We start from the raw sequence: 16,112 nt of genomic DNA on the forward strand, positions 1-16,112 counted from the left end.
AAATCTAATTGTTGTTTGTTTGTTTTTTTCCATAGACTTGGTAATTTGGGATGACCTTGAAGGGATCATCACCATTTTGCCTTTCAGCCAGCTCTTACTTTTACCAATGTACATATTTAAAACCTCTAACATGTACTGCAGTCAAATGCACAGAGATCAGCATATCAGCACTCACAAGAGTATACCTTAAATTTATGGCAAAAAATGTCCTAAGTTGAATTTTATGCACAGTTTTACTTATCTGTCTGCTCAAATAACCAGTGAGTTGGAACCAGACAATGGCAGCTTTTTAGAGATGTTACTGCAGAAAAAGAAAATCAACCAAAACCCCAACAACAAAAGCACTCAGCCAAACCCCAACATTCAAAACAAAAAACCCCACCACACTTTACTATCTTCTAGTCTGCTATGAAAAAGGAGAAAATGAGAGAAAATTGTTGTAGGAAACATACAGTATTTGATGAGATCACATTTTAATCCTATTTATTAATGTGAAGGTGAGAACTTGCAGTGACTTCCAGTGTTACTATTTCACTGTTTTTCACTTCCAAGCTTCACTGAATCCCTACAGCATTTTGAAAAGGGCATGGATTTGAAATGAAGAATGTTTCTGCATGACCTGAACAATAGATTTGTAAAAATTATTTAATCCAAAATCAACATTTGGAAGCTATCTTGACTCAGGAGTGACCCACAATAATTGGAAAGCTTAAGACTTTTCACAGTTCAAAGTAAAGGCTTTTAATATTTTTGAATTACTTCAACTGCTGAACAAGCCCAACACTAATTTCATCCACACATCAATAAATTTTAAGTGTTTCATTAAGTTTAAATTGCTATTCGCTGTGTAAAGAAATTTTAAGCTAATGAAATGTTTTTTATTACAATGGATCTGCGGTACTGTTAGGAGCCAATCATATTTTCCCACTTAAAAAGCAAGAGTTCAGGGGTTTGATAACTTGGCTACTGAGAGAATATGCTCCAGGCTGTACTTTGTATAGAAGTTTTGTATAGAGAAAGCTGAGGCATTTTTTTACACTAAAATTGTTAAGTTAAAAAAACGCACACACCCTTGGGCAGAAAGTGTTACGTAGTACTGAGGAGACAGCTTTTCCTCACTGTCCTAGTAGGACTCTGCAAGTCTGGCCAGTTGCAATGTTCATTTTGGAGACTATTTTCATCAGTGTTTTTAAAATGTTAAAAACAACAGCATCCTTAACTACTGCATACATTCAGGGTTTAGAAAATTATAGTTTTTTATTATTCTTCCTTTATCATAAAATCAATATTATTTTATGCTTGACCATAGACCCCTGACACAAAACTTCAAACCATAACTGACAATGTGACTGACAGTGGGCTCAATAAGGGCATCAAGGTTATTGAACCTCCTCTGCTGTGCTGTCTGAGGCAAATTCAAGACGTTTTAAGATGATTGTCTGCATCTGCACAGAAGGTAGTATAATGCTGTATTTTATATGGTCCTTGAGGAATCTCCACCACAAGACACTAAGCACCTTTATCAGGAGAGATCACTGCCTGTTATAGAATGTTTCTAAAGAGCACCTACATGCTAAAGGTTAACAAGACAAAACCATTCTCTAAGCAGGGCAATGTGAATTATAGGAACTACACAGGCAGCTCCATGCACAGAAAACTCGGGTAATTTTAACAGAGCTGAGTTTATTTGGACCAATACCCAAGTTTTAACTTGGGACTTTCTATCTAAATATCACACACAAATCCCTAATCCTTTATAACTAGAGGACTATGACTTAGCTACAAACACCAGCAAACCAACCTCTCCTACAGATCAACCTTAAATGGGAGGCACATTCACCTATGAATATGTAACAACAACACAATTAAGTTTCACAAATATTAATCATGACCTGTAATTGCTTCTTGATCTCACAGTGTTCCCATGCACACTGCCTTCTGAAACCGTGATGATGACCCCAGTAACATCTGAGTAAAGATTGCCAGAGGGACTTGGAAACAGTTCTGGGTAGAAGAAGAGAGCAGTCACAAGACCTTTCAGCAGCTAACACTACCCAGCTGCATATTCTGAGAAAGAGAAAAGTGCCTACAATTAGCACATCTGTGGAAATAAATCTCTGAAGGAAGAGAATAACTCCAAGCAAAAAAGCCTAACTAGAACTCCAGAAGGGATCTGATACCATAGTTTGGGACAACAGGTAATTTTACTTTTCATGTGACTGACTTTTGCCACTCCAGTAGTTTCATTACACATCAGTTTGTTAAACATTGCCACAGAAACTACCTTGAGCATTACCAAGCAAATAAAAAATCTGGTTTCTAAGAGTAACAAATGAAGGAGCAGTCTAACACAGCTCACTCAAACACCTCATTCACAGCCAAGCTTTGAATTTATTTTGGCTTATAATCCAACTAGTAATGAAATAAAAACCAAGTAATAGTGACTATTGACTTGTAATTCTAAGCTTTTTTGCCTGCGATCTTCTCATACCTCCCTCACCTCCTTAGTCTTCAGTTCCGGCTTCCAAATCCACCTGAACCATCCCCATTGAGTTCTTCCTCTCACACACTTCCATTCATTCATTTCTGCTCAGTTACCTAACCTGCAAACCCAACCTGCCTGTGCTCCAAAACTGCATCATTCCTTAACATTGGGGCACCCACAGAATTTAGTAAATCAGACAGGAAACATAAAGATGCCATTTGTGCCTGTCAAATGCAACATAAACATGAAAGCATTCACTATGCCAACAAGCTAGACCATGGAGTATTGTTTTGTTGATGACACAATTTATTACTACTTTTGTTTTATTGAAAGGGCTGAGACAGTACAAAACTTGTGTGGATATACCCTCATTCGTGCTTGTAAATAAGGAATGCTGGAAAAGAGGGGAAAGAATGCTTGCCCTTTCTCCTCTATGCATTATCATTGATTCCAATCTCCAATTAGCTTTCTGCTTTGAGCAATGCAGGGATTAGAGCCTATTACCAAAGACAGTCAAAAATATGAAATGATATTAGAAGATTTTAAGTGTTTCTCAAACAGTATGCTTGAGGGGCTAAAAAATTTAGGTGTCCTTGTAACAAAAACAAAACCAACACAAAACAAAGGTAATTGACATTAAGACATGTCCTCACATGACAGAGGCTGAATGTATAAACAAGAAAATGCTGAACTGATGACAAGTATCATACGACTTCCTACAACTGGCTAGTCAACAAAAGACAAGTCAGAAGAGACTTCTGACTTGTCAGACATGCCTGATAAGTAAATCCTCTGAAGTTGCAGTAACTGTAAACTCATGCAGGTATAAGAGTGACTTGTCATGCCATCAGTTAGAACAGGTACTTAAGCAGACAATTCTCAAGCTACAAGACTAAGCTGCTGTCTGACCAAGGAATCACAGCAAGACTTCATTTTAGAAGTCTTTAGTCTTTAGCAAGGCACAGACACATAGACAGAAATGCCACAAGGTATCCTAGCAAGAAGTTTGACAGGTAAAGCCAAAGAGAAGCTGGAAGAGTGATGGATAGCAGTCTAGTAAACAACTACTGATAGGCTTAATAGCAGAAAATGCCATAAATCAGAACTGTGAGTGAGGGAGAAAATGTGAAAAGCAAGAGGAAGCATAAGGTATAAACCAGATAAGATACAGATAAACTCTACTGAATGCTTATACCTGTGGAGTCTAGAGGCTGATGAGACCAGCCAACAAAAACTTGAATCACAATTAGCAGCAAAAAAATCTTGCATGCAAGAAGCTGGAGAAGCACAAGAAGATACCTAATAAAGTCAACATACAAGTGCAACTCAGTGTGTAGTAAGTAGGAACTGAAAAATGTTATGTCTCTCCAGGATGGTTTCTAATGGGATTTCTATAATAGTCAGAAATTAAAGGTAAGATGTTGGCAGAAACTACAGGAAGCTGAAGGGCCACTGCCTTCTTCTGTTGCCATCTTTTGCAAGGACAGTGCATTCAATTTCATTAGCAACAATAATCCTTAAAATTTTAAATTCAGACACGAATATATTATGACAATACAATTTTGTGAGAAGTGAGAAATAGAATGAAACCTAAATGCCTCAAAGTGAAATTGAAGAAAAATTTCAGGTTAAAATTTCAGGTTAAAATGAAATTACACAAATGAAAGTATTTTGAAACACACATTGAACTTTATGTGCTTATGTTTCAAGCAGCAAATTAATTTTTTACAAAAATGGCAAGGCTACAATATGAGGGCCCCTGACATAACAATTTTGGTACATGATTCTACTCTGCGAAGAATTATGTGTAGTACAACAAATGCAAGGACTGTAGTCATTCAATGCATGGATTGTCACACTTGCTCATCAAATGGGTAATTTAAGGATGAATGAATTCAACTCATCCTAATACAAATTTGATTGTTATACAGTTGGTATTTCCTTACTAGAAGCACAAACCATCAATTTACTAATGTATGTTGTAAGAGCAGTTAGCTTGAATGAAAACCAGCACATTTTAACTGGACTATTTAAAGACTGCTGTGTATAAGAACCCACTTGTGTCATAAACCAACTACTAGCATTTTGTAACAAAAACCCCCAAACTGACAAGTCCTTTAGCAACTTCATTTGCCAGTACAGAAGACTTTTTTCCCTCACCATTATATGCAACGGACCCACAAAACATAGTTTTCTTCCTGTTCACATACATGGCACATCATACCCCTGCATCAAAATGCAGGAATCAGAATTTGGCCTTAGTAAAGCATAAAAATTCAGATTAATTCCTAAAGGCAGGACATCAATAATTTGAGGACTGTTGGAGTTTAAAATCATCTAACGGATGTAAGTAAGATAATTCTGAAGCCATCCTTTTAAACAGTTAGGAGAAATCTAAAGGGTTATAAAGATTTCAAACAAAACTATTTTGCACATTTCAGTCAAAAAGTAATTGCTTATTTCTAACAAAAAAAAAAAAGGAAAGAAAGAAAAAGAAAATGATTTGTACTATATCCAAATGTTTTTAAGATGTAAATGCACTTGTCATCTTTCACGTAAGCAGGGTGCTAGTGCCCTAAATTAAACAAAAGAAGAAAAGTTAGGGTTGACAAGTATGTCGCTACGTAACTACAAATTAAATATGCCTTTTGATATTTAATTTTTAACTGCTGAGTACCTTTTCATCAGGCTATTGGCATTAGAAGTTTTTTATTAGATTATTAAATTAGACAAATAACAGACAAAAGATGTGACAAGTATAAAAAACCTGATTTAGCAGATGTGACGCACTTAATCTTTTACTGTGATAGTGGCATTTCATATATTTGAAATGTTTCAAACAATGATCTCTTAACACACCAAAGAGGGAGAAATTCAGATATAACTTGACTATATTCAATTTATGCCAAGTACAGAATGAATATCAAAAAACCACAATCACCTTTCAGTTGAAAGTGCAAAATCACCTAAAACTTTCAAAGCAATGTGAAATTTTAAATACCTCAACCCCCCCAAAATATCTGACAAGACAAGTGAAACACAGAAGACACATATTTAAAAAAGACTGTTAGAATAGCAGCTGAAAATCTGTATGCTTCTGAACGCTGAGTGAATGCTGGCTAGAGATTGCACAGCAGCCTGCATTTCAAAAACAATTTATAAAGAGATATCACCATTACCTGAATTGTTCAGAAAAATAAATGAACATCGACCTTTTTTGAGGTAAACAAATCCTCACATACTACTGTCTTACAGAAATTAATACAGTGGTTGCAATATGTAAACAAATTAAATATAATCAAACTTACCATATTATGAAAAGTAATTTGCCATTTGCATGCAAAAGCTCACATTAATATTCTAAAAGACTAAATGCTCACATACTACAACTACCTTTGCTTGTATTACACAAACATTAATACACAGAAATATTTTCCATCCAAATTCAGAGCAAGCACCTTATTCACTCTCCAAAAGTCTATAGCCTTGCAAGTCAAAAAGATCAATTTTTTAATATTAAAAAATCATGCAAAAATATAAATAAAAAAGGTGCCTAATTTTGTTACACAACTAAGACATAACTTATGTATTTTATATTAGAAATAAAAAACCCCCAACAAAACACAATTTACTACCAAAAGAGATGTATGAACAGGAACAAAACAACCCCTTGAATGTTAAACTATCAGATTGACCAGTATACACAAAAAACAATCTAAATACATACTTGGCAACTGATTAACACTATGTTTCCTATTGTTCCTTTCATCTCTTTTAATTATGTTAATAATGTAGAATAAATCAGAACAATGTTTCATACAAGAGAAAAGAACTAAACTAGGTTTCACTGCTGCTGCATGTTAAAATTGAAGTCTGTCTTGTAAAGACTCAGAAGTCTACATTGAAATTAAAGTGAAAACTTGAATGAGTTATTTATTAACAATAAATCTAATTAAGTTAATAAAACTGCCTTCTAACACCAGCAGTCACACCTTAGATCAAAATAAAGAGCCAAATATAAAATCACTTTGTGCACAAGTTCTGACATTCAGATCTTTCTTACTGAAAAGCACATGCATGTTGAAAAACTAAACAGTAAATATTTTAGTACATAGGCTAAATGAAAGTTTGCCCCATGCAAACAATTCACTCATTTTTTATATTTAAAACTGTAACAAAAAGCACATGTATTAGGAAATATTAAATAATTATAGGACAATTGCTTAAATGAGCAAAGCATAAGCTTCTTCCACACTGACAGAAGCAGGGTACCATGCTTAAATAGTATATATTTTTCAAAGCTAGCTCAAAAGGCAAGCTTCTTAATTTTTTTCAAAATTCTTCTTCAGAACCGTTCATTTAATACAGTTCTTCTCATATTTGTATTTTCCTATGAATTTTATGATGCAAGAAATTGTTGTCCCCAGTACTTACAGCCAGATGCCTGCAGAGCTGCCAATGATAAATAGTGTCAATGTTTTTGGATAAGATTTTTGTGAATAATTTACAAGACTTTAGCTAGTCAAATTAACCATGAATGTTCAAACAGACAGGATTCAAAGAAGGTGGTTTAAATATAAAGAGAAAAATGTTTAAGTGAGTTATTTACATGACATAGCAAACTCCGTGGACATAAACCTACCTGTACCTTTTTTCCCCCACCCAGATTATGCTTCACTCACTTCTCAAATTCTAAACAGCTCAGGATAGGTCTTTGTCTGTATCAGTTCCACTTAATTTAAAAACCAGTTGTATTTCCAAATCAGCTGTCATTTTATGAAGCAAGTCAAGTACACTCATGCGGGAAAAAAATATTATTTAAAGATGGAATTATAAATTATTGCATTTGTGTAGTTTTTCTTTGTGCATGATTTTTACTGATATGGAAAAGGAAACAAACAAAAAACCAGACTGGAAAACAGAATATTCTCTTACTGCATTGGTCTGCATGGCTCAGCAACAATATTGGCAATAAATACATGAAATTTCTGTACAGGAAATTCACGTGGATTTGATTCATCCTATATCCAGATGATATAGACCTTGACTTTTGAAGTCCTAATTCTCAGAAAGAAACAATGTTGACAATACTATCAAGGCAAAACATTTAGGTAATTGCTGTGCTACCCAGTGGGATTGCCTATATATAGCATTGCCTGTAGTGTACTCCAACTATACAGGAATTCATACAGAACTTCTGTTAGCTGTGCAAGGAAAGTAATCAGTAATATTAATAGGCTGTTATCCCTACAGGATGAAACTGCAAGATTGAGGGGATTTCTTAAATTACACAGTAGCCTCTGGTAAACTCACATGTCTAGTGAGTATCAGATTTCTGTCCTTTTATTTGCATTTCAGGCCTGTCTCTTGTTTGAATAATCCTGTGCAATCCATTTATTTTTCTAAATAAAAATGGATTAATTCTATTTAATTTAATTTCTAAATTCTACCCTAATTTATGTTTTTAACTTGCTTATCCAGTCCTAGTTTCCTACCTTGCTCCACCTCCATTCCTTGCTTGATACCAGTCTTCATCACAAGTTTTTTGTTCCAGTCTCTCCCTCTCTTGCAGTTAGATTATTTCCTATCTCAGCATTAGCATCCTCCTCCTGAATAATTCCATCTACCCAAAAGCATTACTTCCAATAGTCCAGATCAGGTGGCCACTGCAGAGAACTGTTCAGAAACAGCTGTAGTGTTGAAGCTCTCAACTGGACAGGAAATTCACCACCATAAAATTCTTCATCTTGTTCCTAACCAAATCAGGAGTATTTTCATACGCACATTTTCAAAAACGTCCTTTGCAAAAGATGTGTCATGGCATCAACATGCCCCCAGTTCTGGTCAGATTTTCAATGGCCAGATGGTTTGAAAGTTTCAGACTGAATCAGGGAAGTAATTTACTTTTTCTTTTTCTTTTACATACGGGAAAATTGATGTTTTGACCTCTTCTTTCCCTTCAGAAAAAAACCTGTTCTTGTCAAAATTCACCTTTTTACTATCATCATTAGTCCTATTTGAAAGCTGATGCAGAAACAGCACATAAAAAAACTTCATGCCAAAAACTGATGTCCTGGCAATCATCCAGTAAGGATACAACACTACACATCACTGATAACATCACACAACTGAGGCCTAAACAGTTTGCCTTGCCATGCTTTTTTCTTCTTTTTTTTTAAAAAATTAAGACTTTGAAAGTCAAAATCTAAGCCAGAAAAATGAAACAATGCAAATCTTTACAATTTGCAGACATAAAGATTACTGAAAACAGATAATAATTTCCAATATACAATTTTTTCTTAGCAAATCAATGTCATTGTTTAACAAAGCCTTGAGTGAACAATGTGTTTGACTCAAGTTAAACCTACTCCTCGTCATATGCATGGTATTTCAGTTTAATAAAGTGGGTATTTTCAATGCTATTGAAGATTAAGTGTAACATAGAGCTTTGTTTGTTTTGGGTTTTCCTAGAAGGAAAATAAAAAAGATAGCATGTCTACTGCAGTATTAACTGCATTGTTTAGATTATATATGAGTATATTTTCTCAATCAAAATCTTACAGTACAATTTAAAGTTGTTCGTGAATACCAGTTTATTGAAAAAAAATCAATTATATGGCTCTTGAGTGATCTTTTTTCTTTTTTTGATCGAATACTGGAAAAAATCTGATTCTCATTTGCTCCACAAAGAGGCTTGGCTTTTTTTCATCCAGTCCTTTTCAATTACAAAGTTCCTCTACCTTCATGAAGAGGTCACCTATTAATCACTTACTAATTTTATCTTCAGAGCACCAAATATTTCCAGGGTCAATTAACTATTGCTATAATCAAACAAACTGAAGGACCTCAAAGCTACTCTTTGTCTGGGTTTTGGCTGGGATAGGTTCAACATTCTTCCTAGTAGCTTCTATAGTATTTACTAAGAGAATAATGTTGATAACATATCCATGACTCAGGTGCTGCTGAGCAATGCTTACACTAAGTCAAGGACTTCAGTTTCTCATGCTGCCCTGCCAATGAGTGGGTGGGGAATCCATGAGAATCTGGGAAGAGACACAGCTGGGCAGCTTTCCCTGGCTGGCCAAAGGATATTCCATACCATAAGACATCATGCTCAGTATGTAAACTAGGGGAAAAGCTGGCTGGGGGCAGGCTGGGCATCGGTCAGTTGGTGGTGAGTGACTATTTTTCATTTGCATCACTTTTTTTTCTTTCTTCTTCCTTGTGGTTTATTTATCTCTTTGTTATTTTCCTTTTCATTAAAATTTATTATTATTATTATTTTATTTCAATTATTAAACTGTCCTTATCTCAACACATCTGTTTTTTCACTTTTACCCTTCTGATTTTTTCCCTCATTCCACCAGGGCAGGAGAGGAGCAGGAGAGCAGCTCCTCTCCTGCTCCTGTATGATGCTTAGTTGCTGGCTTATATCAAATCATGATACTTCTATACCAGTAGTCAACAGAGTTAACATTTAACAGAGGTTAATTAATTGGAAAGGTAATTAATCATCAAGGTGAGAAGCACAGAAGTAGTGTCTATATATTCTTTTTAACATGTCTAGCTAGGGGATTAATAAAAAAAAACCCTAACAACTTTTCTACTATTTTGAATCGGCCAACACTATGATATGCAACCTGAAGAGGTGTCTCTAATATTCACTGTCTTCCCTTCAATTTTTGCCACAGTTACAGAGAAAGTACATTAAACCAAAAATAAATCAGACAACAAGAAGGCTGAGGCCTACCTGTACTAGAAATGAAATAATCCCTTTAAACATAGAAAAGACAGTAGAATTATCCTAAAAGCAATGTGAGCCTAGAAAGTAGATGCCAATGCACTAGATAAAGAAATGAGCATATAAAAAGCGGACACAATGTCTTGGTTAGCTGGTGGTAATCCAAATGTGCCAAGTGAAAACACACTTCAAATATGATGACAAGTGATGTATTATTCAGAAACGTTTTTGAATGTGCAAGATGAGTATGTAAGTTATTTCTGCAGTACGTTGTATCACAGTTTATATTCTGAGCACAAAAGTATTAACAAGAGATGGAAAACACACTTTTATCTAAAGTGATAAACTCTAAAATCCTTTTATTTTTGTGCAAACAAGCACCTGCAGCTCTTGATTTACAGATTACCAGTGTAATTACCTCCATATCCAGCTTTTAAGTACCACTGAATTTTTACTAAGTCTGCCACATACAACTCCATGAAAAAATCAAAACAAGAATGTACAAATTGATTAGGTCAAGATCACCTTCAAAATGCCATGTACTATGTCACTGTAACTAATTTCTACTTGGTTTTAATCAGGCATTTATGTGATAAGGAATTCAAACATATCAATTTTGCACAGGACAAATTAGATGTTCAAAGGACCTAAGTGTGCACAGTATTCACTACTGCAAAAAAAGAAAAAGGCAAACTCATTTATATATTATGCTCCCTCAAAAGAGAGGACATTAAAGCATTTAAATAATGACTAACATCTCAGTCATTTTAAACACCTTATACCTGCCCTTCGATGGTTTACCATTCTTTGCTGAACTACTGTTATAATATGCATTTTCTCATAATTTTACCGTTTGAGAACTGTAATTACATCTATTATCAAAGTAGCCAGATTCTATTGGAAAATATCCCAAACTACCTCAGTGAATTTCATAAGAAAATAGCAAAGATGGCTTTTATAATTCCTTCTATTATATACAAGCAATGAAGCAAAATAATCACAAAAAACAAGTATTAAAGAGATAATCAATAATGAAAGCAGCTTTAATCATTTGGGGGTATTTGAAAAATGATTTAGGAATTAAGTAAAGTCTGTGAGAAAGAACTCATAATGAGAACATGTCAAAAGTTAAAAACACGGACTAGAAAAAAGTTTTTAATTGTACAGTATATTTTAGCTCCTATCAATCACTGTAAAATTCATTTGAATTTAATAAGCAGATATTTACCTGTTGGAATGAGACAATCTTTCCAATCAAAATATCCTGCATAAATGCCAGGTTCTAATGACCCAACTATTGGATCTGCCTTGAATTCAATGTACATTTCAAACAGTCTTTGATCCAGCTCTTTCAAGGATTCCATACTAACCTAAAAATTAAACAAAAAAAAAAAGGAAAGAGAAAGAACATAGTAAATAATCATTAACTAAAAAAAATTAATCACCTACCCAAAAAATAACATCATCTTTAATTTCAGCAAAAAGCAGCAATTACTGACATATTTCAATTCATAATTATGTATAGAAAAACTTCAAAACTTCCATATTATCTGTCCATCCCACCCAGTATAATTTTTTTTCCTGATTGTATTCAGCAGTAGACATTTTCATGAAAAATACAAGGAATGCCTAAGCAGGCAGATCATTCAGGAACTGTCTACTGACATGATTTTTTTCCCTGCATGTCACTAGGTCTTTATCTTGCAAAGTAAACAACTGAATTTAGGGAATGCTTTAAAATATACCCATAAAAATGTCAATCCTTAAACATGAAGATTTTTGTATAATACTTTAGATGTATCAATTTTAATTTTACAATTTCTCACTGTATTCTAAAAAACCCATTATTTATTTAGAAGTCTCTGTCTTCTGAAATGAACATATGGACTTTCCCTCTCTACTCCAACGAGTGTTTGTATAACAGAAGCAAAAGCTGCAGCTCATTAGCATCTGTAGAACTCTTCTCTTTAACAGCTCTCCATGCACTTCTTTGTAATTCACACAACTTAGCCACGCTGAAAGCTAAGGGGATAGGGACAGTTTGTTCACTGTATCTGAACAACTTTAAATTTTATAGAAGGCTTTTTATTAAACAAAGATACCCCCTGTAATTATAGCTCCTACAATGATTCTATAACACAATGCATATCACAAAATGTTGAAGCAGAACACTAGTATCTAAACATGGCAATGGATGCTAAATGCAAATAAAATGAAATTAAAATTAAGATCAAAATCTCATGTGACTTCTGCTGAAATGTATTTACCTTTATAAATAAGAGCTTAAGTGACACAAAAATAAAGCTTTTAAACTAGTGTTAATTTTCCTCAACAATTAGGGGAAAAGGCACACACACACATATGTATGTATGAATAATAATTTCCAGAAGTAAAGGGCTTTAAAAATTATTTCTGCTTTAAAGGCAGGTCTCTAGATCAGACTGGGATTTCAGAAAAAGAAAGAAAGGACTCCTTATCATCCCTTTCTGAGGATTAAATACTGCAAACTGTAGAATAAGGGTTGAACCTTATTCACTAGAGGGATGTCTCTAAATTGTGCTCTACTCTGGTATGTCTACATGGTTAAAAAAAGAGAAAAAGGAACTGCAATATTTGAGTCAGGAACAGAAACAGAGAAGCTTTCAGGAAGGAGATCACAAGTCTAAGGGAAAACAGTTGTTATTGAGGCCAAAGCTGATGTTAGAAAAGTTGGGATGGTGAAGCTGGTGCTCAGAAAGAAGACACACCACGACTTTGCTGCTTTTCTAGGTGATGAACCTTCTTTGATTTGTCACAAGAGGATCTCTATCCCAAAGGGAAGCTCTCTATAAGGCATAAGATGATCAAGGCTATTTTCTTCCTCTTCTCCTTCTACCTGACTGCCTATTTTAAAATAGAACGTATTTTAAAAGGTACAGATTTATCACATTTTTTTCCTCTTACACATGCTTCAAGACATTTTTCACTTCAATTTCTTATGATTAGGGAGAATAACAACCCTTATATCATTCCTGTTTAGCTTGGAACTAGAGGGAAAAGTAAGTTTGAGAGCAAAGTCCCTGCAAATACACATCCATTCAAAGAATCTGTGAAACAATTGCTTCAGTGCTCCTCAGCAGAGCGTTTTAGAATTAAGTAATTTGACCTTCCACTTTCACACAAAAGATCATCTGAACATTCAATACAGGTTTTTTTGTTTCATACAAGTTCTCTCAGCCCTGTTTCAAGTTCAATACACAATTAAGATTGCGGTAACCTGGTTTTTCAGTTGGTGGAAAGATTGCAAGAAAGAATGAACAATTAATCTGAAAGTAATTTTGAGCCCAGGATTGGGCAGAAGTCCTTAACATCCCCTGTGTATACCCATGTCCCTGATCCTCAAGAGGGCTAAATGCTTACAAAAATAGACAATTCTCACATTGTTGTCTTTCTGCTATGAACATCCCTGTGACTACAGTTTTCAATTCTTGCATAAAACCATTTTGAGCTTCTATCTTTTAAGGTTATCTCATTATCAGAACTGTGGGAACAACATTATTCAGAAGCCTAATCAATAAGCTTTATGAATTTTATGGGATACATTCTTTTTTTCTACTTCCTAAATGACTAAACTGATAATAAGTTGAATTAAAGAATCTCCACAGAGAAGTAGAAGAGTCATGAGTATGTGCCAAGGTAGCATGTGCTAAAAGCACAGTGAAATGTTTGGTCGCTTCATGCAATTTTGTATTTGGCACACTAAGAAAAAAATATTGAAATAATTTTCATATAGAATGTAAAGAAATGTTCTTGGCTACCATTTATAATTTCAGTACTTCAGAATATTAGATAATATTGATTTCCCTACTAACAAAGGCAACTTTAAAAAAACCAGTCCAGGGTAAGAACAGATAGTTTTTTACTAAAACACACTACCAAACTCACTTTAAAATTAGATTTCTAAAGCTGACAAAATTTAAAAGTATGATTTAGTTTCAGTCTTTTCAGATAAAAAATAATATTTTAAAAAATTGCCAATTCTTTACTGAAACTTTCTAGTCTAATATTTAAATAAATTTAAAACTTTCAGAAGTTTAGGTGACAGAACAATAAACTGAAACAATCAACCTACCCCTCTAAACATCTGTAAGCTTCCATCCTCATTTAAAATTAATAAAGGGCTCAAAAATTGCCCTCTTATGATGACTATCTAATTATCCAAATCCCCCCAGCTGGCATGACCCATTGACGTGCCCAATGCATGCAGCAGTGCACCAGTCAGAGTTTTTAAAGGGTTAATGCAGATTGGAAATGAATCTGCCCCTTCAACATCTGAATTTGGTAATTTATAAATGTATCAAACTTTTAGCAGCAATACTTTGATGTGGCTGTGCAAGGCAGAGTGTTGAACACATACATAACTGATGTCTTAGGTGCTTCTAACTTTACTGAGCTCAACTCTCAGTAGCAAAAAAATGGCAATATCCAGTGTAATTTTCTATATTGTACTAATCCCACAAATCATAGCAATCCCTTTCAAATGTTATTCAAGATTACTTAGGCTGTAAAAATTCAAGCAACATTCAGGCATAATGGGACTAAGGATGTACTACAGAGTTGAACAATCAGTTTGAGTGAAATACTGTACTCTGTACTGGAAAAGATAACATTTTACTTCCAACCAACAAATATTTCTGTAAATAAACTAGCTTTATGGTCCTAAGGATTAAGTCACAACATTTCTCATAAGAAGTGATTAATCTTTACAAAAAGGCAGGAAAATGAGACAGCTACTGCCACCCACTTTGACATTTTCGTTCTTTGAAAAAGAAAAAACAACAAAAAACCCCCCCCCAAACACAACAAAAAAACCATGAACTAGTTTACGAACAAGAGCTATCAGTAATGCAGATTTCCAGATGAAATAATTTATCAAGTATATTCCTGAGATAACAATCTTTTACTCTCTGCATTGAGAGAACACAGTGACATTAAAGAGCGTTACTAAGAAATCAGATAAGCTCTGCCATTGAATACACAAGTCCTGAACAAGAGCTCACATTTTCTATTCCAGCTGCTTAAGCCCTGTATGAACACACAGAACCATATCCTTGTTGCTGTTATGTCCAGCCAATGCCTGGAGCCCCACCTATTCGTGGAAGGCTCACTCCGGAGTCATTCTGGATATTTGGACACTTGCACCTACTTTTCACAGAGGGTAAAACAAATAAAAATCTTCAAGCAATGATGCTTCATTCCAGTGCTCTCACTTACTTGAGTTATTTTATCAACACCTTGGAAGCCATGTTTCTCAAAGTGTTCAGCTATATTTAGGAAGGTATGACGCTCCAGGTAACGGCAGTTACTGAGTGCAATTAAAAGTCTCTGCTCCTAAAAATTAAGAGATGAAAGAGCATAACAGTTGAAAAAAGAAGTATCATCATAACCAACACTGTAAATGTATATGGAGTATTTGACTGACTCTCTGTGCATAATAAACATTCCCATAAATAAAGTAGGGTTTACAAATACTTTTGTCAACAAACTACTGAGAAATGAATGAATATCAGGTATGATGATTGAACATGATGCTTCCTCTTATAGGTCCTCTTATATGATCCAGAGCATTCATTGGAATAGTTATGACTAATACAGAACTGTGGTTAAGCCTTCTTTACAAAAATTAGGTTTGGACAGCTTTCCAGGAAGCTGTTTCTGGATTTTACTTTGCTTCAAGAAATATACTAAGAATTATGACCATCATAAAATCAACTGAAGATCATCTTCACTTTCCCATGATGCTGGCTAAAACGAGGGAAGCAGGTACTGAACAAATGCACTCACCAACTCTAAAATACTAGAAGGTTCTGAACTGCATTATATAATTTCAGCAGTTTGAAGAAATTC

The 16,112-nt window shown here is 34.5% G+C and overlaps 1 protein-coding gene across 1 annotated transcript in view; it reads right to left on the reverse strand.

Annotated features, from left to right (window-relative positions):
- Nucleotides 1-16,112, reverse strand: part of EXOC2 (exocyst complex component 2) — a 126,192-nt gene that overhangs the window by 24,397 nt on the left and 85,683 nt on the right. The window contains exons 22-23 of the mRNA XM_059853528.1: nucleotides 15,480-15,596; nucleotides 11,455-11,596 (exon numbers count right to left, since the gene is read on the reverse strand). Of these exons, the coding sequence (XP_059709511.1) occupies nucleotides 11,455-11,596; nucleotides 15,480-15,596 (259 nt within the window). The remainder of the gene's footprint in view (nucleotides 1-11,454; nucleotides 11,597-15,479; nucleotides 15,597-16,112) is intronic.

This window comes from Haemorhous mexicanus, chromosome 1, assembly GCF_027477595.1.
Source record: "Haemorhous mexicanus isolate bHaeMex1 chromosome 1, bHaeMex1.pri, whole genome shotgun sequence".
NCBI classification, from domain to species: domain Eukaryota; kingdom Metazoa; phylum Chordata; class Aves; order Passeriformes; family Fringillidae; genus Haemorhous; species Haemorhous mexicanus.